The sequence below is a fragment of the Caretta caretta genome, chromosome 3, assembly GCF_965140235.1.
Source record: "Caretta caretta isolate rCarCar2 chromosome 3, rCarCar1.hap1, whole genome shotgun sequence".
NCBI classification, from domain to species: domain Eukaryota; kingdom Metazoa; phylum Chordata; order Testudines; family Cheloniidae; genus Caretta; species Caretta caretta.
The window spans coordinates 109,810,797-109,836,848 of record NC_134208.1 but is presented as its reverse complement, the minus strand read 5'-3'; the positions used below and the strand labels follow the sequence as shown (position 1 = coordinate 109,836,848).

The 26,052-nt window shown below is 40.6% G+C and overlaps 1 protein-coding gene across 4 annotated transcripts in view; it reads right to left on the bottom strand.

Annotated features, from left to right (window-relative positions):
- PHACTR2 (phosphatase and actin regulator 2) overlaps positions 1–26,052 on the bottom strand; it is a 225,636-nt gene that overhangs the window by 178,839 nt on the left and 20,745 nt on the right. Inside the window, exon 1 of one of the 4 annotated variants that reach the window (XM_048844346.2) lies at positions 1,838–1,990. The exons of the other annotated variants lie outside the window; for them this stretch is intronic. Coding sequence (XP_048700303.1) covers positions 1,838–1,850 — 13 coding nt within the window. The 5' untranslated portion in view covers positions 1,851–1,990. Of the gene's footprint in view, positions 1–1,837; positions 1,991–26,052 lie in introns of those variants that run through there. 4 annotated transcript variants of the gene reach the window in all.

The window sequence follows — 26,052 nt, the reverse complement described above, 5'->3', positions numbered from 1 at the left end:
GATGTTTTTATCTAATTCTTAATTCACCATTCAAAGGTACAAACATACAGTTTATCTGTCTACATTTCTGAAAGAGAGAGATTACCAGTCATGTTTTTGGGGACTGTTGATGATATCAGCAATATGGAACATATGGACACTGGCTGGTTAAAGTTATGCAGAGAGCAATGTCCTATTTATTTTTAATTCCAAAATGCTGCTGGTTGCAAAGCAATGAGGAATCAGAATTTGAAAACTTCCTAAGGCAAAAAGGAAACAATACAGGAAAAATTGTTTTGATGGTTTTCAGATATTAGCCTTTCTCCTCTGCCCCATACTTAAAATAAGTATGAGTCATTCTAGAAAAGGCTCTTACAGATGGATTAAAGTGATAGCTCTGTCAGGATTTCAATAATAATGATTGTTGATAGTGGAGAGTTTAAGAGCAGGAGGAATTAGCAGTTTATGGTATCTCTCACCTACAGGCATTTTATACTGTAATAAGGGAATCCTCTCACCTGACTGGAAAACTCTGCCTAGTCATGGAATATCAAGCATGTGTCATTGTCTTTTATTCCAGATCTATTGAGTATACTTAAAAAGACAGCCAACATGGGGAGTGCAAAGAGTGCCCCCAAATCTCTCATCTATCTTATTTCATAAAAGCTAATGTTAAACTTGCACCACATCAGTTTAGGAATTCACTGGTACTATAACTGACCATACATTGTCAGTAGTACTAACACCTTAATCTCTGGTAGTATTTTCTGTTTATCTTAAGAACAGGATTTCACAGAAATCAAAGCAAGATTTTCTAACCTGCTTATCCACAAAATCAATCAAGGTACATGAGAGATGGATTTGGCCACTACAGCTTAAAGGCACAAACAAAAGCACACTCTTATTATAAAAATAAAATATAGGAGCATCATCTTGTAGTATCTTCTTTCAATTGTACTATATAAAAGGGTGTATATACACAGTATATAGCGAGTCATCTTTTTAAGTACTGAGCAAACCAAATGATTTAAACCAGGTGCAATGGCAATGAATCCACAGATAATTCTGTACCTTACTTTATTTTTTGCTGGTACAATAAAACAATGAGCAACAGACATGTGCAAGTTGCATTGCAGTTAAAGCAATATGTGAAATGTTCATCACAAAGAGTTGTCTTTTTGCACTGATCTATATAACCATCAAAAAGTGAAATGCAAATACTGTATTTGTAAGAATAAGTAAAGCTATTATTATGTTTACCTCCTTAGAAACCCTGAGATGCATTATTTGGCATTAAAATGCATGCTCTAAAGATGAAACATCAAAGGAAATAGAAAAAAGTGCAAATATATTCAATGTTTTATCTTCTAATTGGTTAGAAAGCACAGTGCTTTTACATAAAAGAAAAAACATCTTAAAATAAATTCATGTGATGAGTATGAATGTTAATGCTCTTTGCTCTTTCAGTTTGCTCTGTTAATTACTTATACAGACCTTTTGCCATCTGTCTGATATTTTTCAAGTTAACTGTATACATTTTTCCCTCCTCTACTGTGATATAAAGAGATCAAAGTCCACACTTCCTGCAGACAGATTCTGAAATACTGAAGTCCTTAAAAGATAAATTTTCAATTACAGTTTATATTCACATTTCCAAAACCCCCAAACTTCAGCAGACTATTAAAGGGTTAAATGAGTATGTCACATTTTACACAATAGAAATTCAGTTTAATAAACATGTAATTTTTAATAGCAGAACTGCAAATAGCAGAATAGCAAACATCCTACAGCAAATGAGACAGGATACAAATGAAGCCGTAGATCAGCTAAGAATTAAGATCTGTTTTCTTTCACTTACCAGCATTATCCATTTTTTCTGCGCCCGCCTGCTTCAAGAAGCAGAGTTCTATAGAAAAGCAGCCGGTGCTGCTCTTTTTCTCTCTAATGAAGCTCACTGCCCTTCTCCTGATTATTAGACCTTGCTGGCAGTCAGAGCATACTTCATGCACTGACTGCAGTAGACACCACCAGGAAATTTATATCTCCAAGGATGACAAACAGCCATTAGCTCCATTATAGGCTGATTAAGACTATGTGAGCCTATCAAGTGTATACTTGAATCCCCCCAGGATTTTCACCTCTCCTGGGGAGAAAACAAAAACCCCCTCCAACTATGGAATATTGAATACACATTTTTGCAAAGTAGAAGAAATGTTGTTTTAATGAGGAAGTGTTAAAAGGTGGGGAGGCAAAACTCTAAAGAAAAAAGATGTAGATAACAGAGTGCAATGAGCCTACATTATAAATGGCAAAAGTTTTGATTCTGGGAGGGGGGAGGATGGGGAAAGGCAGCCTTTTTCCTCAGGTGTTTTAGCTTTGAGAAAAATGTATCACTAAAAGATGTTACATTTGCTGCAGTCATTAACTCTGGCTGTGCATTAAATCTTACAACTTCTATGTCTGATGTTCCATATTGTTTACCAGAAATGTATTTATAGCTGTATCAATAGGCATATGCAGACAAGCAATTCATCCATTTGAGACATTAATTATTATACTACCGTTTGCAGACTAAAAGTAACTAAAGGGTCAGATCCTATTAGTCAAGGGTATAACTGTCATTAGATGTCAGCAGAATCAGGCCCAACAAAAACTGATTGTCATAGGTAGAAATGAAAAGCCAACTACAGACATTTCTGCTAGACTTTCCATACCATCTGAGATTCTGATGCCCAAGATTTTTCCATGATCATGTAAAATAATTTTAGTGGAATTGGATTTTTAAACATTTCCCTTTTCTATATTATCAGTTCTCTTACAAATAATACATATTTTTTATGTTCACACAAAGATATTTCTCCTGCCAGCGAAGGTTGAATTGATTCAATATGGGGATAGGCCTCAGGGGACTGGCTTCTATTCCCAACTCTTCCACAGACCTGCCATCTGACTGGAGGGAAGGAACAACCTTTACCTCAGTTTCCTCATTTGTATGAGGGAGATAATCCTACTTACTCACTTTTGTGAAGTTCATTAGAGTCCTATATGAAAAGATACTGCTATCTAGTCATGAAACTACATAAATGCCACACAGTATTATTTTTTCTCCTAGTTTCTCTTTCATTTAAATAATTCTGTGTGCTACCAGAATCCTCAGCAGTATTGTAAAGAAAACGGAATGTTTTTATATTTTTTACTGATATAAGATTCTGCTGACCACCAATGAGTGTATTATAGGAGCAGCAATATACATCTCTGTAATTATTCCCCCCCCCCCCCGGCCTCCCGCCTTTTTAAATACAAAAATGCTTAGAGCCCTGATCTATTTGAACTGATTGGGGGTGGGGAGAGAGAATCAACTGCTGAGAGTGAATGTCATCAGCAAAAATGGAGAGTATCTAGGGCATGTTGGTTACATCCTGTATTGTAGAAAGGAAAAGCTTGGAGGGCTAAGGAGAGGCAAAAGATTAGAAATATGTCACACTTTATACTGAAGTTCTATTTATAAATTGTTTATAAAGAGCCTATCAATGACAGATGTCATAAGCATGTTGCAGTAGTATGTGTGATAGAAGGTGAAAAACACATCAGTACAAGGTGTTATATACCATTATAAGCCATGGTAGTAAGCAACCTATTCACCTGTTGGACTCTATAATAATCACTAACAAATGATTAACCAAGTAATAACTTATTGAGTATTTATAAATGAATCCTTAACAGAAAGTGTGAATCTCCTCTTCTAGGCCAAAGTAGAAAAGAACTTCTAGAGAAGAAAAAATAAAAGTTACAGAACCAGAGAAGGTACATATGTTGATTAGCATATGCTGCTACATGTTACTTCTTAATGAAAACCCATGAGCAGATGCAACTATTACATTACAGCATCAGGGCGACATCTCACTTATGGTTTGGCTGCCAAAACTACTAAGCTTTAACTATCAATTTTAACTTTAATTTTCTACTGACATCTCTATTGTTGGTTGAAAAGTGTAAAAAGTGGTATTTTTTTCAAAATTTTCCCAAATTTTGAAACCCCAGAATTATGAAATTTGAAAAACTTTCAGCAAGCTCTACTGAATTTCATTCCTTTTTTTGCTTTACTTTAAAATAAATAATAATTAATAATAATAATAATAATAATTTGAAATTAGGGATAAAATAAATCCACTTTTTTTTCATTCAAGCAAATAACAAACAGTACTACAGTGGTATGACAAACACTGAATCCAAACCCTTGTTGTCCGTGAGGCCACACTACAGTGTTAAGATTTGGTCAGTAAATAGGGCTTCTTAATCCAGTGATGATCTGTACACGCGCCTTTAGTATGAGAGAAAGACACAAAATGATTAAAGGGGATGCTGCGATTCTTTTCAGAATTTTCTCAGCTACTTCACTTACTTTGATTTAACTTATTTTGCTCTTCTTCATCATAGCTGATGAAAAGCACTATATAAGTGCCAGATATAATTATTTAGTATGGGTCTGACACTGTACCCATTGAAATCGATAGCAAAGCACTCACTGATTTCAACAAGTGCAGGATCAGTCCCTAAACTTAATGCTGTGAATTGTACCACTGTAGTCAGTGAGCCGCAAGGTGGTCCAGTGGAGTCCTGGGCTCACATCCCTGTTCCACCACAGATTCCCTGTGTGACCTCAGGCAAATCCCTCAGCCTCTCTGTGCCTCAGTTCCCCATCTGTGAAATGGGGATAATAAGCACTTCCCTATGTTGCAGGGGTCCTGTGAGGATAAATACATTAAAAACTGTGCCCAGGAACTACGGTGATGAGGGCCATAATATAGACAGATAATCAAAGCTATGATTTATGATCATAAACATGACACCCAGAGGTAAGTATTTTGCAGAATAGGACCCTAAATCTCAAACCTGCAATGTATAATGTGTAGGTGGGCTGCTGCGCCTATGTGGAGTCCCAGTAAAGTCAAGTGGGCCCAGTTCACCCAAGTATTGCACATTGTGGGCTTGGGAACTAAGTGAGTAAACAGAGGGAAAGGGGTAAATAAACCACAGCTCCCACTAAAAGTTAAGACTGAATAATTGAACCCAAATAATCAATTACAGCTTCAGCAAGTATAACCAATAATGAAAAATAAGCCTAAACACACATGTAGAAAATGTAAACAATGACTCAGTGTAAATATATCATTATAAAGGATTTGATATTTTAAAAACAATTTCTGGTAAAGTACAGCACTTCATTTCACTGTTTCTGTTTCTTCCCAAGCAGAAGCTTTAATGTAAATGTCTCTGGGAGAAGCTGTATTTGGTTTTAGATGCTGTGGGGTTTTTAGCTAACCTCAAAGTTCTAAATATACAATTTCAAGTAATTCTGTAAAGCATCTTTCAATTCCCAGGATAGTTTTTGTGATCGCATGGGAATTGTGGTGTTCCATAAAAAATATTCATTCTAAGGAATTTTCCTTCCCTTCCCTTCCCTGCCAGAGATGGCATGATTCCACGGATAAAAGGATGCTCTGAAAACACAGGAATCAGAACAGTCTTCCTGTGTCATCACCTTTGGGTAAATCATTTAACCTTCTGTGCCTCACTTTCTCTGCCTGTAAAACGGGGATAGCCACTTACCTCACAATGATATTTTGAGTCTTAATTAATGTTTATAAATCACATTGACATCCTTGAATGGTAATATCTATATAAATGCAAGGTTGTTATTAATAATTTCCCCTATCATCTTCTGTATTCACGAGGCCTTATGTGTATGAAAGCCATTCCTTCTGGGCTCATTCTTGCAAGAGGCTGGTCGCTCTGCCCGATCCAGTGAAGTACTTAAGCAAGTGTTTAACCAGAAGTGCACGAGTAGTCCCAATGGATAAAGCTAAACACATACTTAAGTGCTTCACTGGATCAGGCTTGAGAGCTCAGCATTTTTTCCCTTAAACCTCTGCAACAGCTACCATGTCACAGCACAACACAAGGGAAGCAGGGCTGCTACTCTCCACGTTATACTGGTGGCTGGCTAAGGGGCAGCACAACAATGTGCTGATCTTTGCTTTGGGCTAAGCCACGAATCAGCCTGAAATGATTATTTATATAATGCTGTAAGCACACAGGATGCTTTGAAGTACATAATGTGCTAAACAGAGAACAGAGTCCTTTCAAGAAAGTGTTTAATCTAAAAGCATGAACAAGTACACAGGGCCTGATTCTACTCTCTCATTGGAGGACCAGGAGTAACACCACTGAAGTCAACAGATTTATAAAGATGTAAAAATGATTTGAAAAGAAAACTGAACCCATTTAGCAATGTGTGGTGTTTGTAGGTTGGGAGCTTCACAGAACAGAAGGATTTTCAGAGGAACAGGAAAGGGCTTGGCATATGTTAAAACCGGGGGACTGTCAAAATGGAGAAGGTGGCAAGAAAGATGGCATGAAGACAGTGGGGGTGGAAAACAGAGACATAAGGAGAGGTCAAGAAAAAGCTTGAGTGTAGCATGGGGAAAGACGCAGCAGGAGATAAGCAAAGATGTAGGCAAGAATAACCTTTTTAAATGTGGTGTTATTTAAGGAAACTCTAAATTAATTCTGAATTATGACTTTTAATAAACTCAGATCTAGAAAGGAGTATGAGAGGTGCTGAGTTTTCATCTCAGACACACATTGTGGTATATAGGCAAGCTAACTGCCACAGGAGCAAACCCCACAATTATACCAGGAAGAATTGTGAAACTTCGGTGCATGCAGAAAAGGGCTCTTGAACGCAACTCTTCTCTTTTTAGAGAATAATGTTCTGTTATTATGTCCGGTAGCTTTGTATGTGCACATTTGCATACTTAGTGCTGTAAAACTTTAGTGCACACACTGAGGAGGATTACATGCAAATACTTTGGTCACCGTCTAAACTGGGGAATTTTAGCAAAAACTGTCCACTCATACTACTACCAAGTGTGATGCACTGGTGAGAGCCAGAGAACTGAAAGGGTATGTCTACACAGCAATTAAAAACCCATGACAGGCCCATGCCAGTGGACTTGGGCTCATGGAGTTTGGGCTAAGGGCTGTTTAACTGTGGTGTAGACAAGGGCTCAGGCTGCAGCCCAAACTCTGGGACCCTCCCACCTTGCAAGGGCTCCAGCATGAGCTTGGGCTCCAGCATGAGCCTGAACATCTACACTACAGTTAAACAGTTCCTTAGCCCAAGCCCTGTGAGCCCGTGGCATGTGCCTGCTGCAAGTCTTTAATTTGAGTGTAGACATGGTGGCTTCTGACATTTCTACTACTGTGTCATTTAAACCTGCTCAGAGCATTTGAGGGTTACTAGCAAGCTGGCAGCCTCCAGAGCACATTTCAGTCAACTCAGAGCAAGGTTTAATTGACACAGTGGTCAAAAATGCCAGAAGTCTAATCTACACTAAGGTGCATCTTTTTAAATAACCAGCCATTCCTGTCAATTGAACATACCATGCAGAGCAATGGATAGAGAATGCCCACAATGCTGTCGTGTTCACACAATGCTGTCTGACACTAAAGGTCTAGCTCTGAAAGTCCTTTATTTATGTATGTAACTCCCACAGACTCCAGCGGGAGCTCTGCACATGGAGGGCTTGCATGACTGATCCCTTAAGTAGCAACTATCACAGGTTTCCCTCACAAATTTGACATAAACTTTAAAGTATTTTTCTTGAAGAAACAAACTTCTTCTTCCTTTCAGATTCTTATAGGCGTCACTGGAGTCACTCTTGTAAAATCACTATGTAAAGAAAGGAGATAAACATCTTGGAAAAAACAAATGGCCATTGAGAAAATAGGGCTGGGTCTTGGCCAAAACAAACAAAACAATTAATTAATATGGTACAGCTTCTCTTCTTAACACAAAAAGGTACATGGCCAATAAGAAAGACTGCAAGATCCTGGGTAGCGCTAATGTATGTCTGGCTGTTCAGTTCCTCATTGTACAAACACAATATATCATTTACATGTCTAGCACATCAAAATAGGTAACATACTCAAAAATGAGATGCTTTCTCCTGCCTTGCACTAAAGATAGATTAAACATTACAAACAAATGCATTAAAACACGATTTTCCCAAGGAAAACAGAGATGAGCCTGAAACAAAACCCTGCAATCTTTGTTTCACCAGATGTATCTGGCCACATACAATTACATAAAACAGGCAAAACCAAAACCCTGGATCCAAACAAACCCAAACTTTACGAAAATTTTGGTTCTGGATTTGTATCAGAAATGTCTGGCTCTGTTGAGCTGTGACTGGCATACTGGCACCTCTTCACCAGTGTTTGATGAGCAGTCTGACAGATGAGGATAGCTAGTACAAAAAAAGTTTCAGCTTATAGAAAAGAGTTTTAAATATATAAAGTGATCATATATTTAAAGTTATAAGGAGAAAATACCAGGTAGTAAAGTGAACTTAAATCTTGCAGAGAAAATTGTAACAAGAACAAATAGCTGGAAGCTGAAGCCAGACAAATTCAAACTAGAAATGAGACACACATTTTTAACGAGGTGATTAACCACAGGAACAAACTACAAAGCCATGTGATAGATTCTCCATCCTTTGATGTATTCAAATCAAGATATGCTGTAGCCAAACACAAAGTTATTCTTTACGCAATTACAAGTTACTGGGGTCAGTACAGGAGTAACTGGGTGAAATGTAATGGTTGTGATATATAGGAGGTCAGACGATCTAATGGTCCTTTCTGGCTTCAAACTCCATGAATCTATGAAAATGGCCTGACTCCATAGTCCTTACAGCCCCTTCCATCCTTAACGGACTGAAATACTGGACTGTTTTGTCAGGCTTTTACCACTGAATTACAGAAATGTATTTCATATATTTAAATAAAAATACATTTTACCCTATCCACAATATTGGGACTATAGTCTTGCCTTTTTGCCCTCCACTTTCCCCTCTGTTTGGTCTGCAGGTTCATTTCCCATGTTTTATGACCTCACTTTTGGTAAAAGAAGGAAATGTACATTAATGTTAGGCATAAAACAAAGCAGACAGTAGCAGGAAAAATACATGGCACTAACAGTGGAATTACCTATCAGGAGAGAAAAACAAAGGGAAGACAACATAATCTTGTCCTGAGGACTCAGGGTACAATCCTAGTCCCACTGACTTTAGTGAGGCCAGGCTTCCACCCTTGGCTTTAAAATATAGAGAAGAGTGTGTGTGAGGGATGGAAAATGTACAAGGGGCATGAACTTTTATTTGTGTTAAATGGGAGGGTGAGAAGGAAGACTTAACACAGAAAAGAGGGAGGTATTTGTAGTGTTTGTTGGCATTCATCTTTCTCAATCCTTCCCTGTTGTAATGAGAATATTGAAAGAAAAGGGATCCTGATAATTGCTGTGTGTGTGTGTTTAGTTATAAAATAACATTCTAGGATTGTCACTGTGTGTCACTCTGAAGCTTAGAATGTCTGTTGGGTCAGTGTGAAGTGACAAACAGTTACAAGCATGGTTGAAAGCACTTTTCGTTCAGAATATCACCAGGTTCAATCATCACTGGGATTCACAGTCTGTTATGATCCAATTTTGACAGATGAATTACAGCTGTGCAACAGCACAGGCTTTCAGGTACAGTGAGGCATGCTAGACCATTATGATATCAGGGATAAATCAACCAGTCACTGCCCTTACCCTACAGCTAATTTGCATGCAACAGTTTCATTGGTTGTATGAGGGAGACCACACAGAGAGTGGATTACTTGACACAACTGCCACACATGAACAGCAAGGCCTCTCATCCACTACTAAAGTATAAATTTTGCTAGACAAACTTGATTACTTTTAAAAAAAAAAGCATTTACTGACTTAATTCATAAGATGGGAAAATGAAAAATAGTATATTAAAGACATTTTACAGGCAATACTAAACTGGGAGAAGTAAAGATGCAAATCCCCCCAAAGCCTGTTGCCCAGTTGTCTCTCTCCTTGCATCCCAACATTTGTACTCTTTGCTGAATGGTGCTGGCTTTTGTGTCCTCCATTACAGATTAAAAAGTGAAATGGATCATTACAAAAAACTGGATAACCATTATGTGCTGTTCTATGTCCAGTGATATCTGGGCATAGCAAAGTGGACGAACCAAACCACAGCTTAAAAAAAGGACACTGTCCAATGCTATAATTCCCAATAATTTTAAAGAACTTTTATTTGTGGTGCTTCAACCCAATTACTGTTACTGAGCAGACATATAGATATCCCAATTAGAGATGGGAGAGATACACTTAATCACTTCAGGTGCAGGGTTACTACTGTGTCAGCCCATGGGCTTCTATAAAACTGCACTCATTGCTCCTTCAAACCATTTGGGCTGAGGGTCAGGTCACTGGACTGATATAGTTGTGATCAAGCCCTCACCCTCAGGCATGTTAGCCTAGGTAGCATCAACAGGAAGACCCTTTTAGAAAACACAGGGGATGTGAGGCCAACATCCTGTCTGCTGCAGTAGCACCAGGTTGCTTAGGAATGTAGGAACTACCATACTAGTTCAGCATAATGTCTCCAGCAATGGCCAGTACCAGTTGCCTCAGAGGAAAGTAGGCGATTATGGAATAACCCACCCACAAGGAATGTTTCCTCCTAACCCCCAGTAGTCAGAGGTTGGCTTAACCATTAAAACATGAGGAGTTTATACATCTTCCCAAATACTTGTTCATGGGAGGGGAGTACTGTTGTAACTCTGGGTATTCTTCTTAGTCATCTAAGAGTTTAATGCCTTTTTTGAATCCTGCTAAGTTCTTGGCCCGAGGAATAGAGATCCTTGTACACCTGGATGAATTTCACTGTGAGTTTAAATATTTCTAAAGCAATCAGAAAAAACTAGGGCTGTCAATTAATCTCGGTTAACTTACGTGATTAACTCAAAAAAATTAATAGCGATTAAAAAAATTAATCGCCGTTTTAATCGTACTGTTAAACAATAGAATACCAGTTGAAATTTATTAAATATTTTGAGTGTTTTTCTACATTTTGACATATATTGCATTCTGTGTTGTAATTGGAATCAAATTGTATATTATTTTTATTACAAATATTTGCACTGTAAAAATGATAAACAAAAAAATACTATTTTTCAGTTCACTTCATACAATTAACCTCATACCATTTTTTGTTGTGAAAGTGCAACTTACAAATGTAGATCTCTTTGTTACATAACTACACTCAAAAACAAAACAATGTAAAAGTTTAGAGCCTACAAGTCCACTCAGTCCTACTTCTTGTTCAGCCAATCGCTGAGACAAACAAGTTTGTTTACATTTACTGCCCTCTTCTTATTTATAATGTCACCAGAAAGTGAGAACAGACATTTACACGGGACTTTTGTAGCCAGCATTGCAAGGTATTTACATGCCAGATATGCTAAAGATTTGTATGCCCCTTCATGATTCAGCCACCATTCCAGAGGACATGCTTCCATGCTGATGACGCTTGTTAAACTTTGGTAATTAAATTTGTGACTGAACTCCTGGGGGGAGAATTGTATGTCCCCTGCTCTGTTTTACCTATATTCTGCCATATATTTCATGTTATAGCAGTCTCGGATGATGACCCAGCACATGTTGTTCATTTTAAGGACACTTTCACTGCAGATTTCACAAAATGCAAAGAAGGTACCAAAGTGAGATTTCTAAAGATAGCTACAGCACTCGACCCAAGGTTTAAGAATCAGAAGTGCCTTCCAAAATCTGAGGGATGAGGTGTGGAGCATGCTTTCAGAACTCTAAAGAGCAACACTCCAATGCGGAAACTACAGAACCTGAACCACCAAAAAAGAAAATCAACCTTCTGCTGGTGGCATCTCACTCAGATAACAAAAATGAGCATGCATTGGTTGGCACTGCTTTGGATAGTTGTTGAGCAGAACCTGTCATCAGCATGAGCACATGTCCACTGGAATAGTGGTGGAAGCATGAAGGGACATATGAATCTTTAGCCCATCTGGCATGTAAATATCTTGCGACGCGGGCTACAACAGTGCCATCAGAACACCTGTTCTCACTTTCAGGTAACAATATAAACGAGAGGCGGGCAGCATTATCTCCTGCAAATGTAAACAAAGTTGTTTGTCTGAGTGATTGGCTGAACAAAAAGTAGGACTGAATGGACTTGGAGGCTCTAAAATTTTAGATTGTTTTATTTTTGGATTCAAGTTTTTTTGTAGATAATTCCACATTTGTAAGTTCAACTTTCATGATAAAGAGATTGTACTTCAGTATTTGTATTAAGTGAATTGAAAAATACTATTTCTTTTGTTTTTTTAGAGAGCAAATATCTGTAATAAAAAATAAATATAAAGTACACCTTGTATTCTGCGTTGTAATTTAAATTAATATATTTGAAAATGTAGAAAACATCAAAAATATTTATATAAATGGTATTATTAACAGTGTGATTAATCGTGATTAATTTTTTTAATCGCTTGACAGCCCTAGAAAAAACAGATACTCAAATGCCTCTAAAGATAATTAAACTAAGCAAGGGTATTTTTTTAACTTCTACAATGATATATACTTGCAGTTAAAGGGGAACAGTCTGCAGCATCTAGTTATTTTTTATCATAGTTCTGTAGTTGAGAGCTTCGCCATGATTTCCTCCAAAATGTATTATGACTAGCTTATAGCCAAACAGATATGAACACAGTACATTAAACAAATTGGCATGTTGGTGAGGTGCCATAAACGGGTGTGAGAGTAACACGCATCAGCAGAAACCTGCCTGTCTCTGTAGAGCCAGCTGGGGAGGCAAAAAGGTTTATAGCTCAGTCTGTAGTCATATCACCATGGGCTGTGATATTATTGGATTCTACAAGCTAAGCAGGGTCAGATCTGGTCAGTATATTGAAAGAGAGACCATAGAAATCCCAGTTGCTGCAGAAAGTGATGATTCAGTAGCTGGCACTTGTCATACTGAGTCAATGCTGAACCATTACTCCAGCATAGCGTTAGGAGGTACTGCAGTGTTAGAGATGCCACATAACAGCTTCTGCTGCAAGTATATAAAATCATGATCAGCAACAAGCTGGAGGTTGAGTACTTATATTATTTTAAGTCCTTGGTACTGGTGTAACTTCATGATCAATTATAAAAGAGTTGGTGGCACTTCTTTTCCTCTCTAGGTATTACAAAATACCTTATTTATTGCAAGATTTCTTTCACCTAGGCATCCATTCACAGCACATCATGTAAAGCCATCTATTCCTTTTGTGGAAAACAAGTCATCGCTGTACTCCTGGGGTGATAATCAGACATAAAAAGATACTGACGTGACATTTGTACAGCATTGTTCTCTTTCTTTCCCCTTCACAATAGCACCCGCTTGCAGTTGCACACCAAAGAGGCACTGCAATCTTGGATGCTGTAATTTTCTTACAAACACAGGTTTTTGTATTAAGGCACCAACAAAGGTGGGGGAGGGGAAATGATATACCCCTCATCATTTATTTCTAAGAATAACCTTCAGCAGGAGCAAACTGCGCAACATGTGCTCAAAGAGCATATTTAGGACCCAGGGAGGGGTGGCCTCTTGAGCACAATATCAAAGGGCTCATTAAAACAGTTATGAGAAGCTGTAAGGCATTTTTATAACTCTGTCGACCTTTTCTTTACATCATATGACAGGGAGAAACTTAATCTGCTCGGCTTCAATGACGGTGCGAATGACATTAGAGGGACCCTGTCAAAATAAGTATTACAATGTTCTTTCCCTGCATTACTAATAATGCTTGAATTATGAAAACATAATGTATTTGAAATAGCTAATTCACTTTTTCACCACTTAAACCTTTTTTTTTGGCATATCACTCAGCATAAAGAGTAAAACTAGTCTGGGGAGTTTTCACCTTCTTTTTATGTTCAGATTCACTTTCTGGTGTTTATGCACTAGCACCATGGCTCTTAAATTTTCCCATACTAGGGCTCCCTCTCCTCTTGAGCAATATGGAAAGGGAAACGTGATTACCATCCCCTGAAGCTTCCATCACCCACCCACCCCCACCAGTGGGTCATGACCCACAAGCTGAGAACCCATGTATTAGCACATTGTTGTTGTGACGCTCTGTAACTCAGGGCAACACCCGGCACACCCATGTTCATCCTTATAATATGATTGTGTGGCATCCAAAGCAAAGTTTTTCATGTTAGGTGTCTTCGGAAGGCTCATGATGCACTGAGCATTGAGGTTATAGTAATGTTATAGGTTGTAATTTCATGTATATAGTTATGAGGCTGAAAATGTGTCCTCATGGCTTAAAACAAGCCCAGGCAAAAACTCTCCCGGAGCAGAAGCCCAGGCAAAACTCTCCAAGAGCAGAGGGGCAGTTCACACCTCATCAGGGCATGTATGGGACAAATCCAACCCAACCTCACAGGAACAAAGGACACTGGCCTAAGCAGCAACAAAGGATCTGCTGGACTCTCAAATGACTCACCCCCCTTCCCTTGGTCAGTTTGGGACTACGATGAGGTAATGCTCACCTGACTCTAAAGTGAGGGGGGCAAAACCAAGAGGGAAGAAAGAACATGATAAAAGGGAGAGACATTTGCCATGCTTTCTCTCTTCCACCTGCAGCTACAGACACCACCACCAAGCAACTGAAGTGCTGCTCAAAGGGGAGAGCCTGGCTGAAGGGCAACCAGCTACCCTATGTTGAGAAGCATCTAAGTTTTTAAGGGCACTGAAAGTGTTAAGATCAGCTTGGAATGCTGTCAAGGTTCCTTCCCCACTCTGAACTCTAGGGTACAGATGTGGGGACCTGCCTGAAAGACCCCCTAAGCTTATTCTTACCAGCTTAGGTTAAAAACTTCCCCAAGGTACAAATTTTTACCTTTTGTCCTTGAACCTTATGCTGCCACCACCAAAGTGTCTAACAAAAACAACAGGGGAAGTGCCCACTTGGAAACGTCTCCCCCCTACCAAAATATCCCCCCAAGCACTACACCCCCTTTCCTGGGGAAGGCTTGATAAAAATCCTCACCAATTTGCATAGGTGAACACAGACCCAAACCCTTGGATCCTTAAGAACAATGAAAAAGCAATCAGGTTCTTAAAAGAAGAATTTTAATTAAAGAAAAAGTAAAAGAATCACCTCTGTAGAATCAGGATGGTAAATACCTTACAGGGTAATCAGATTCAAAACATAGAGAATCCCTCTAGGCAAAACCTTAAGTTACAAAAAGACACAAAAACAGGAATATACATTCCATTCAGCACAACTTTTTATCAGCCATGTAAACAAAACAGAATCTAACGCATATCTAACTAGATTGCTTACTAACTCTTTACAGGAGTTCTGACCTGCATTCCTGCTCTGGTCCTGGCAAAAGCATCACACAGACAGAGAGAACCCTTTGTTTCCCCCCACTCCAGCTTTGAAAGTATCTTGTCTCCTCATTGGTCATTTTGGTCAGGTGCCAGCGAGGTTATCTTAGCTTCTTAACCCTTTACAAGTGGAAGGGTTTTTCCTCTGGCCAGGAGGGATTTAAAGATGTTTACCCTTCCCTTTATATTTATGACAAATGCGTTTTGCTTTTATTTCATTTGACCAACTCTGACTTGTTGTGCTTTGATTTATAATCGCTTAAAGCAGGGGTGGGCAAATGTTTTGGCCTGAGGGCCACATCAGGGTTCCAAAACCGTATGGAGGGCCAGGTAGGGAAGACTGTGCCTCCCCAAACAGCCTGACCCCCATCCCCTATCTGCCCCCCCCCACTTCCCACCCCTCTCAGAACCCCCGACCCATCCAACCCTCCCCCCCACTCTTTGTCCCCTGACCGCCCCCCCCAGTACCTCCTGCCCCTAACCACTCCCCCAGAACCCCACCCCCATCCAACGCCCCCGCTCCTTATCCCCTGACTGTCCTGCCCCCTATCCACACCCCTGCCCCCTGACAGGTCCCCTGGGTCTCCCACGCCTATTCAACCCCCCCCTTCCCCATCCCCTGACCACCGACCTCAGAACCTCTGCCCCATCCAACTTCCCCATGTTCCCTGTCTGCTCCTGGTACTCCCTGCCCCTTATCCAACCCCCCTGCTCTCTGCCCCCTTACCATGTGACTCAGAGCAGCAGGATTGGCAGCTACGCGGCCCAGCCAGTGCCAGCCACACCATCGCACTGCCCGGCAGGAGCTCACAGCCCCGCTGCCCAGAGCGCTGGCCGCACGGCGAGCTGAGGCTGCAGGGAAGGGGGGATAGTAGGGGAGGGGCCGGGGGCTAGCCTCCCTGGCCAGGAGCTCAAGGGCTGGGCAGGACAGTCCTGCAGGCTGGATGTGGCCTGCAGGCTGTAGTTTGCCCACCTCTGACTTAAAGGCTATCTTTCGTAGTTAATACATTTGTTTGTTTACTCTATTTGAAGCAGTGCGTTTGGTCTGAAGCATGTCAGAGACTCCCCTCGGGATAACAAGCCTGGTACATATCAATTTCTTTTTTAAATTGACAAACTCATGTAAGCTTGCAGCATCCAGTGGGCATAACTGGACACGCAAGATGGAGGTTCCTATGGTTGTGTCTGGGACTGGAGATATTGGCTAATGTCATTCGGCTGCACAGTCCAAGCAGCGGCTGGCCAAAAGTGCTCACTCACATAGCTGTAGCTGCTTACATGCTAGAGGCTGTGTGTGAACAGCCCAGGAGTGGGGGTTCTCACAGAAGAGAAGGGTAAGGCTGGCTCCCAGAGTCATAGAATCATAGACTTTAAGGTCAGAAGGGACCATTATGATCATTTAGTCTGACCTCCTGCACAACGCAGGCCACGGAATCTCACCCACCAACTCCTGTAACAAACTCCTAACTTATGTCTGAGCTACTGAAGTCCTCAAATAGTGGTTTAAAGACTTCAAGGTGCAGAGAATCCTCCAGCAAGTTACCTGTGCCCAACGCTGCAGAGGAAGGCAAAAAACCCCTAGGGCCTCTGCCAATCTGCCCTGGGGGAAAATTCCTTCCTGACCCCAAATATGGCGATCAGCTAAACCCTGAGCACGTGGGCAAGACTCACCAGCCAGACACCCAGGAAAGAATTCTCTGTAGTAATTCAGATCCTACCCCATCTAACATCCCATCACAGGCTATTGGGCATATCTACCACTAGTAGTCAAAGATCAATTAATTGCCAGAATTAGGCTATCCCATCATATCATCCCTTCCATAAACATATCAAGCTTTGTCTTGAAGCCAGATATGTCGTTTGCCCCCATTGCTTCCCTTGGAAGGCTGTTCCAGAACTTCACTCCTCTGATGGTTAGAAACCTTCATCTAATTTCAAGTCTAAACTTCCTGATGGCCAGTTTATATCCATTTGTTCTTGTGTCCACATTGGTACTGAGCTTAAATAATTCTTCTCCCTCCATGGTATATATCCCTCTGATATATTTATAGAGAGCAATCATATCTCCTCTCAGCCTTCTTTTGGTTAGGCTAAACAAGCCAAGCTCGTTGAGTCTCCTTTCATAAGACAGGTTTTCCATTCCTCAGATCATCCTAGTAGCCCTTCTCTGCACCTGTTCCAGTTTGAATTCATCCTTCTTAAACATGGGAGACCCGAACTGCACACAATATTCCAGATGAGGTCTCACCAGTGCCTTGTATAACAGTACTGAGTCAAGGACTGGAGTGACCTAGCAGATCACTGGTCCTGATAACACCAGGGGAACGTCACAGTTGTGTTTGAGTTTCTTACACTACAAAACTTTTAATTAAAATTCAAAATGTTTTATGTTTCTATACATACTTCCAGAGATTTTGTTGGGCACCCATTGCACAATTTTTATTTAAAAATAAACTAAAACCTAAATGGTGGGCTTCAACAAATTTCACCTGGAGCTCTATAATGGATCCTATGTAGGTTCCTGTTATGAACAAACCAGTCAAACACACGAGAGTATCAGTGAATATGAAACTATCTGAATATTTCAACAGATCAGAATTTTTGTTCCTAACTCTACACTTCTCCGTCTAAAGACAAGTGTGCAGTTACTCTCACAATCATCTCTCACCATCAAAAAGCCTACAGGATGTGGCACTGGAGAAGGAAATCTCCACTAGGAACCTAGTGTTGATATTCTTTGCAGTGTTCTGTCAGGAAATCAGGATGTGCAAAACAGACTACAGACAACCTCCCTTCCCGAAACAGGCGTATCCTCCAGGGTCAATGAGAGGCCAGGATCATATGTACAGAGGTTCTGCCCCCCACCCTCCCTGGCAGTGTACTCCATTGGACCTGACCTACCAGCCACCTTCCCCCCAGTCACTGCTTGCCTCCAGGACCGCTGAGGTGATGGTGCTCTATGGAGAAGACAATAAAAGCACAAGTCATTACCTTTTCTGCTTAAGTTTCCCAGGGTTGGGGGGATGAGGGAGGGGCAGAAGATGTACATCCCCTTCCACCCAGTACTTAGCCTCTTGATCCACCCAGTCTCCAGCCTCTCCAGATGATCCCAGAGATGCAGCAATCCCTCTGTGGTGTCCGGATGAAGGACGGGGATGTTATGGAGACAATGACCTCCCCATTTTCCATATAGTAAGAGGGCTATCAATGTGCAGAGAGTCCCCTTCATGTGCAGATCTGGGGGGTGGGTGGAGATGATCCAGCCAATGTTCTTCAGACTAAGGGTTGCAGGATTGGATCCTATAAAAACTACACATTTATTCACTGTTCCAAGAGTTGAAGAAAACACTTAATTTTACTGACTGAATTTTTAGGATTTCTTTATGATACTACATTTTAAAGCAGGAGAGGATTACTTTTTGCCTGCTTCTAAAAATATAACTTTAAGCTAAAATGACTGACATTTTAAAATTATCTGGAAACAGGAAGCAATGTAGGAGACCTGCTTATGCTAGTATCTTCAACTGTCTAGTAGGAGGAATGAATTCATAGCTTAATTATAAATCCTTTCATGGCCAATTAATTTACATTTCAGTTAGTTCAATATAACTGCTGTCTTGATACAGAGCTATAAAGGCATAACACACACAGCCCTGGAACAGGATTTGTTCTTAGATTAGCCAAGTTTGTCCTAAACTCATCTAAGTGGAAGTCTTCTCTTCCAAACTGCCCTCCTCTTTATAGTCAGAGTTACTGGCAAATTTATTATTTTGACTACAGTAGTGCCTAGGGGGTCCAGTCATAGATCAGGACTCGGTTGTGCTGGGCGCTGTGCACACACATAACTGAGACAAACCCTGCCCCGAAGATCTTGCAATCTAACCATAAGTCAAGAGACAACAGGTGGATGCACAATCAGATGGGGGAGAACAAGGTAACAACAAGGTAATTATGATCAGCAATGATATAAACAGCACTCATTGCACACCAGCTGCCTAGCCATTGTCTAGCAGTTTGTAGGTATCCTGGAAGAAGTAAATTTTAAGGAGGACAATATGGTAGCTTTGCAGATTTTTACAGGGAATGCCTTAGATAAAGGACTGATCCTGAAAATGCTTAACCCCAGGAGTAACCTGACTCAGGCAAGCCAGTCTAATTGACCTCAAAGGTCCCATTCATATAAGTGATTAAAGGACTGGCCCCTAAGGGAAGAAATATTCAGAGGTGTTCATGCTCCTGCTTAGCAAACACTAAAATGCTACAATTAAAGAAAGACCAACTGTAATAGGCAAGCCTTGAATCTGCAAGGACCTGCTAGGCAGGCTAGGCCTTCCTGCCACTCACCAGAACTCTTACATGCTTCTACTTCCAAATCAGACAGAAAAGCAGTTTGGAGGATGCTCTCAAGAATTAACCTAAAATTAGGCATTTGAATTATCTAGTTCTTTAAAGCAACATTGGGTCAATGCTGTGTCTGAATCTAAACAGGGGCTGGAAAATGTTATAGCCATTAGAAACAGTGATATTATCCATGCTAACAGATGGAAAATTTCAGCCATAAATTTGCAGGGGAGGAAGGAATTTTACCAGTCCTTCTTCCCCACCTCCAACACACAGAACAAACTGAGAAGCTAGATCCTCTTGTGCATTAAGGCAACTTTCCATAAAACTGCCCTAAAATGTTCTCTGTGTCGTATTCTTAAGTGACACAGATGCACTGTAGTTATTCCTATGCTGCCACCACATACTTCTGCGGCTGGTATGAGGGAGGTGAAGTTGGGCTTCCCCAGCTGCTGAAATGCCTCTTTAGACTGTTGGCAACTGGTATGATAGCACACTGACTTTGATGTTACTATATTTTTTCTCTGTCAAAACCTAGCTAGCTATAGCTACTATGACTAATTTTTCTTTTATGTTTATCCCATTAGCTAAGCATGTCTATTTAGGAGGTAGTTATATCAATGGCAGCTTACTGAATAAGGTCAATGATATCATTTATTTGTTCTCTGTTTTTACTTACAATTGATGCATTCCGCAATCTGGCTAATTACTTCTCCAGTAACTGGACTGCTGTGACAACATCTCTAGGCTCTCTCCATTTATTTGCTGTGAGAAGTTTAGGTAATGATAATGAATAAATAACTGAGCAATGTTTTAGTAACAGTGATTTTTAATGCTTCATTTTTGGAAAACACCAAAATTCAGTATGACGTTATTCTATAACAATATAGCTCCCCCTTTTCTTTTTCATTACACTCGACATAGGTTTACATTTGAATTTCGCTGTGCAACATAATCTCCTCTGCCTTACTCACCAACTCCCGTACATGCATTCACTATTTATGTCTTCATTTGAATTTGATCCTCATGTGACCCATTTAATCACTTACTGTTGTAATTCTTTTTTTTTTTTTTTTTTTAACAATGTCTGATTTTTGTCATCATTTCTGACGAGGCCCTCAAGCTTACGAATGGATGGATCAGATCTGTGATGTTTATATGGCCCTACATACCACTCCACACATCCCCCACCCACTGAAATTCATTCTCATTCATCAGTCCCTCATGGCCAAATGCATCAGATTGTATGCTCTCTGGGGCAGAGACTGTATTTTGTTCTGTGTGTGTACAGTGCCTAGCACAATGGGGTCCATGACTGGGGTTTCCACGCAATACTACAATTCATATAATAAATAATAATTACAATAAATCATGAAAGAAAGAGTTTTTTGTTTTTCACTCTACTCATAAGATGCTATGGTACAGTACAGGTAAAGGAATGCACTCCACTTTTTTCTCTCATAAGAATGGTCATACAGGGTCAGACCAAAGCTCCATCTAGCCCAGTATCCTGTCTTCTCACAGTGGCCAATGCCAGAAGGAATTAACAGAACAGGTAATCATCAAGTGATCCATGGTCACTGATTTACATTTGACGTGATTGATACCGATCAAAAGTCATCACCATACAGCAGGAGCTCTGTAGCCTATGTGTATTTAGTTATGGGCCCCAGTCCAATTCCCAAAGTGGACAGGTATCTGCATCACAGAATCACTATTCTGTGCTCATAAAACTGCTGCTTTAGCTCAGAAACAAAGCACTTGGTATATATGCTAGAAATCCTGGTTCTAGTAACAGCAGACTTCTCCCCCCATCCTGAACTGGGGTCGATTAACACCATAGATGTGCAACAACCTCAGGCTGGAGAATACAAGCCTCTAATGATTCCAGCCTAGTACAACACAAATAGGTGTAGCAGAACTGACTTCTCACCTGCTCCTCACTCAGTTTCTTTGAAGATCAATATGAAAAGCCCAAACCTTGGCCAAGCACAGCAGAATCAAATACTACAAAAGAGCTCATATTTCACTAGCACAACCAATAATGTAAGGCTCATTACATTACATCACATTACATTGGCTGAGAACAGTAGCACTGACTGATAATTACTTTTTTAAATTGCTTAAACAACCTTTGTAGATTGGAACACAAATTGCCTTTAGGAATTTTTAAAACAACGCTGTCCCGTTAGTTAGCTTTTTATTCTCTTAAAGAAACCAAACCTAATAATGACTCTACTGTGACTTCAAATCATTCAGATATGAATGAAACCTAAATGTTAAAAATAATTGGAGTAATTAATTAATTCTGCCACACAAGGACTTATGTACTTTATATAACTTCATAAAAGAAAGAAAATATTTTTGTATCCTCATGCCAGCAATTTGACATCAGCATAACAACCACCCCATCTAGTGTGTCAACTTCACACAGCAGCAATTTCATTTGCCATCTCACATTTTTCCTTGTATTAATCCATTATCAAACAGTCTTGCAATTAGAAAGTATATATTAAAATCCTAATCAGAAAAATATTTAAGAATATAAACAATACGGTGTATATCTAAACTAATAGCCTGGACAGCAGGTGAATCATACAGAGTACTGCTGGACAAAATAGAAGTGCTTGATATAAGATGAGCTGCCTAGTCAGGAGATAGCTGTGTTAGCTGGGGTAACAGCAGCTGAAAGGCCAGACTCTTCAAAGGGTCTCTCATGTGAACAACCTGAGGAATAACAAGAGGAATCCTCCTTTTTTTTTTTTTTTTGGTAGTAAAGTCCTGCTCTTCCTCCTTTTTGCTCAGTTCAATAAAAATAATTGGACTTCAGGCTGAAACATGCTACTCCATTCAATTGCATCATAACAATCTGAGTGTGGAAGTAACTTCCACTGGCAAGCTGAAGGTAGGGAGGGGTAGAGCATGGCTCCATCTCCTCATACTCTAGGTCAGTGGTTCTCAAACTGTGGGTCGGGACCCCAAAGTGGGTCGGGACTCCTTTCTAATGGGATTGCCAGAGCTGGTGTTATACTTCCTGGGGCCGAAACTGAAGCCTGAACCCCACTGCCCAGGGCTGAAGCCAAAGTTTGAGGGCTTCAGCCCTGGGTGGTGGGGCTCAGGTTACAGGCCTCCCACCTGGGGCTGAAGCCCTTGCGCTTTCACTTTGGGCCCCCCTCCCCACTGTTCGGGGCAGTCAGTCTCAGGCTTTGGCTTTGGGCCCTCCTGTCTTGACTGGCAGGACTTGGGCTTTGCCCCGACCCACCCAGGGCAATGGGACTCGGGCGGGCTCAGGCATCAGTCCCACCTCCTGGGGTCATGTAGTAATTTATTGTTAGAAGGGGGTCATAGTGCAATGACGTTTGAGAACCCCTGTTCTAGGTAATCCAATGATGACCACTTTCCTACACCACTGAAGTCAGCTTGAGTAAGAACTGTCAAAATCCAACATTAAAGGAGATTTAATCCTAGTTCAGGGTTGCGCAAAATTTCCCCTTTCAATATTGCCAGATTGTCATTGTGAAAATAAAGTTGCTTACAAAAGCCTTAGCTCTTTTGCATTTTGCCATTCCTTCCCACCCAACAGAAAAACCGCAGGAGGCCTGGGCCTTGTAAAACTAGAAAGGTCATGAAAGAAGCAAAGAGCTCCTGCAGTCCTTATTCAGTCAAAACTACTTTTAGGAATAAATATTATTCACATGAGTGAGACTCCTCCCAGGTAACTTTAATGGTTCCAAAACATTACAACATAGATAAGTGAACTAGAACCACAGGTCTGCCCATTCCATGGGTTTTTCCCTGCAGGCTATGGGTTTTCAGATCCTTCTATGGGTCTGCAGGTAAAACTTCTAGCCTATGGGGAATTCCCCTTCTGATTGCCTGGCAAATGGTAGCTAGTCAGAGTGGCTGACATCTTGGTCTCTTGGAAAATATGGCCACCAGTCCTTCCCTACAAACATAGGGCCAGAACTTTACCTGGGTCAGCTATGCCATGTCTCCTGGACACTCCCCATCCAGGCTGGGAACCCTGCCAAGTCTGGGGAGTTGAGGAATGAAGGTCCTACACTGTGGGTGTCTCCCACAGATAAGCTGGATCCACTGCTCTTTTCATGGGAGGGAAGTCAGAGCAAGCAGCAGGGCTCAGAGCACAAGAGAACATCAGAATAGAAAAAAGGTAGAGGCAGGCCGGTGCGGGGCTCCAGGAGGCAGAAACAATTGGGTGAGTGTGTGTGGAGGGAGCAGTATCAAGTGTGACGACTTGTGGAGAGCAGAACCAACTTGTTTTTCAGGGTAGAGTTAATTTGTTGGCATTTTGTGCTGTGTGTGTGTACAGGGAGAAGGAGTGATGCGTAGAATCTGGAGACATAGTAGGGGAAGGAGTGGAAAATTTGAAATGGAGAGGAAATCTTAAAATCTATTCCATTTCGCCACAAATCCACTCTCACTCTGCTATTTAGACTTAACCTTTCTTTCTCCCCAGGACATTTCCTTCCTTTTCCTCTTCCATTTAATAGGATTAAGGAGGGCAAGCTTGAAAGAGGGCAAAGGGGATGTAGGCACAGAGCACCCTTCACCAGGGGAGAGTTTAGCCAGGAAGTCAAGCAGCACACACCATCACAGAGAAGAACCACCACTGACACCTATCACACCCAGTTCCTGCCCTTAACTCAGTGGGAAGGGAGCTGTTACATATGAATCACATAGAGATGTGGGAAACATTTTTTTTCAGTGAGTAGCTTTCAGAAAAAATTAAAAATATTTCAGAAATATCTAAATTAAACATTTTTTGTTTCATGCTGATGAAGTTTCTCTTTTCTATTTGGGGTATTTTGACAAAAGCAAGGACTAGAGTCACAAAATGGCAGGCAGGGGGAAGTGGCCTCCCTTACAACCTTTAGCCCAGTGGTTAGAGAACTCACCCAGTCTGTTGGAGACCCTGCTTCAGTTCCCCCTCTGCTGCATGAGAAGAAAAGATTGGAACTAGGCTCTCCCACACTTCTTAGGTGAGTATCATTGCTATCTTAACTAGCAATGTTTCTTTTTTTGAAAATGAAAGCAGATATTCTCAAATAATCTGAAACCTGTCAAATAATCATGTGACTCCAAGAGCTGGAACTTTAAAACAAAACCCCACCAAACATCACAGGAGTCACAATGAAATCATAAGAGTTGGTAACTCTGAAATAGGCCTTAAAGGCAGGTATGATGTTTAAAAGGAAGGGGATGCACGGTAGTTAAATATGTGTGTGTGGACGGATCATCATAACTGCATGATAACAGAACTAAATCATTCTTGCAGAGTTATCCTCTGAACTGTATACATGTTAAACAACTCTTTTCTATGCTAAGAGTTCCTGGTTATAATTATCTCTTTTCTTAAAACATACACTTTTGCTCAACAATCAAATGTTTCTTTGTCAAGGATATTATTATAACTTTACAATAAAATTGTAATATTAAACACTCTAAAATTAGAGTAAAAGTATCAAAGGCTCGTACCTGGAAGCATCTCTAGTGGGAGGAAATCACATAGCTATTCCTGCCCCTCATTCTTGTTCTCCCCCAGTGTCCAACAGCCTCTGGCCATTTCTTTGTACACCCCAGGGGTTGCTCCCACTGGGGTCTCTAGGAAGAAATGACCCACACAGCCAGTTTCCAGTCCCCTCACCCACAGCATCTGAGAGCTTCCAGCTGGTTCTCTCCCTATATCCCACAGTGATCCAGCATAGTGCAGCAACGTAGAGGTGGAATGTGCAATTTCAGTCTGACAGTGTTTCAGAAAAATGGCATTTTAAGTAGAGTATTGCGTGGATACAACATTTGTATCCGCATCCGATCTGCGATCTGCAGATGTGGTCAATAGAGATAAAGTGGATATCCACAGATTTGCAGGGCTCTAGATATAAAATTTGTATCCGCATTCATCCGCGATCTGCAAACATGATATGGAGATATCTGCAGATTTGCAGGGCCCTAATTGAAGATGGATATTTGTAGAACATTATAAACACACACAAATTATACCAGCCAATCAAAAGGTATCTATGGACCAGGGCCAGGGCATACACAGTATATAATTATTCCTAATGTTGCAAAATTTTCTGTATTGCATATTGTGAATCTTCACTACAAAGCCACGTACAAGAATTTTACATTTGCTTTACCTCTGCTGTAGTGTGGCTTCCAGTCCTATATCAAATTCGTACAACGCTTTCCACCTGTACAGTATCACACAAGCAATACTATTATACAAATTCCTGGCCTCAGAGAAAACCCTAATGGAGACTGTGCACTGTAGAGTGGTACCAAAGAAAGATATTCCATTAAAGCATCAATAGTCCAAAAACAATGGACTTGAGTAGCCGTAATCAGTTCCAGAATGAATACTGTAAACATT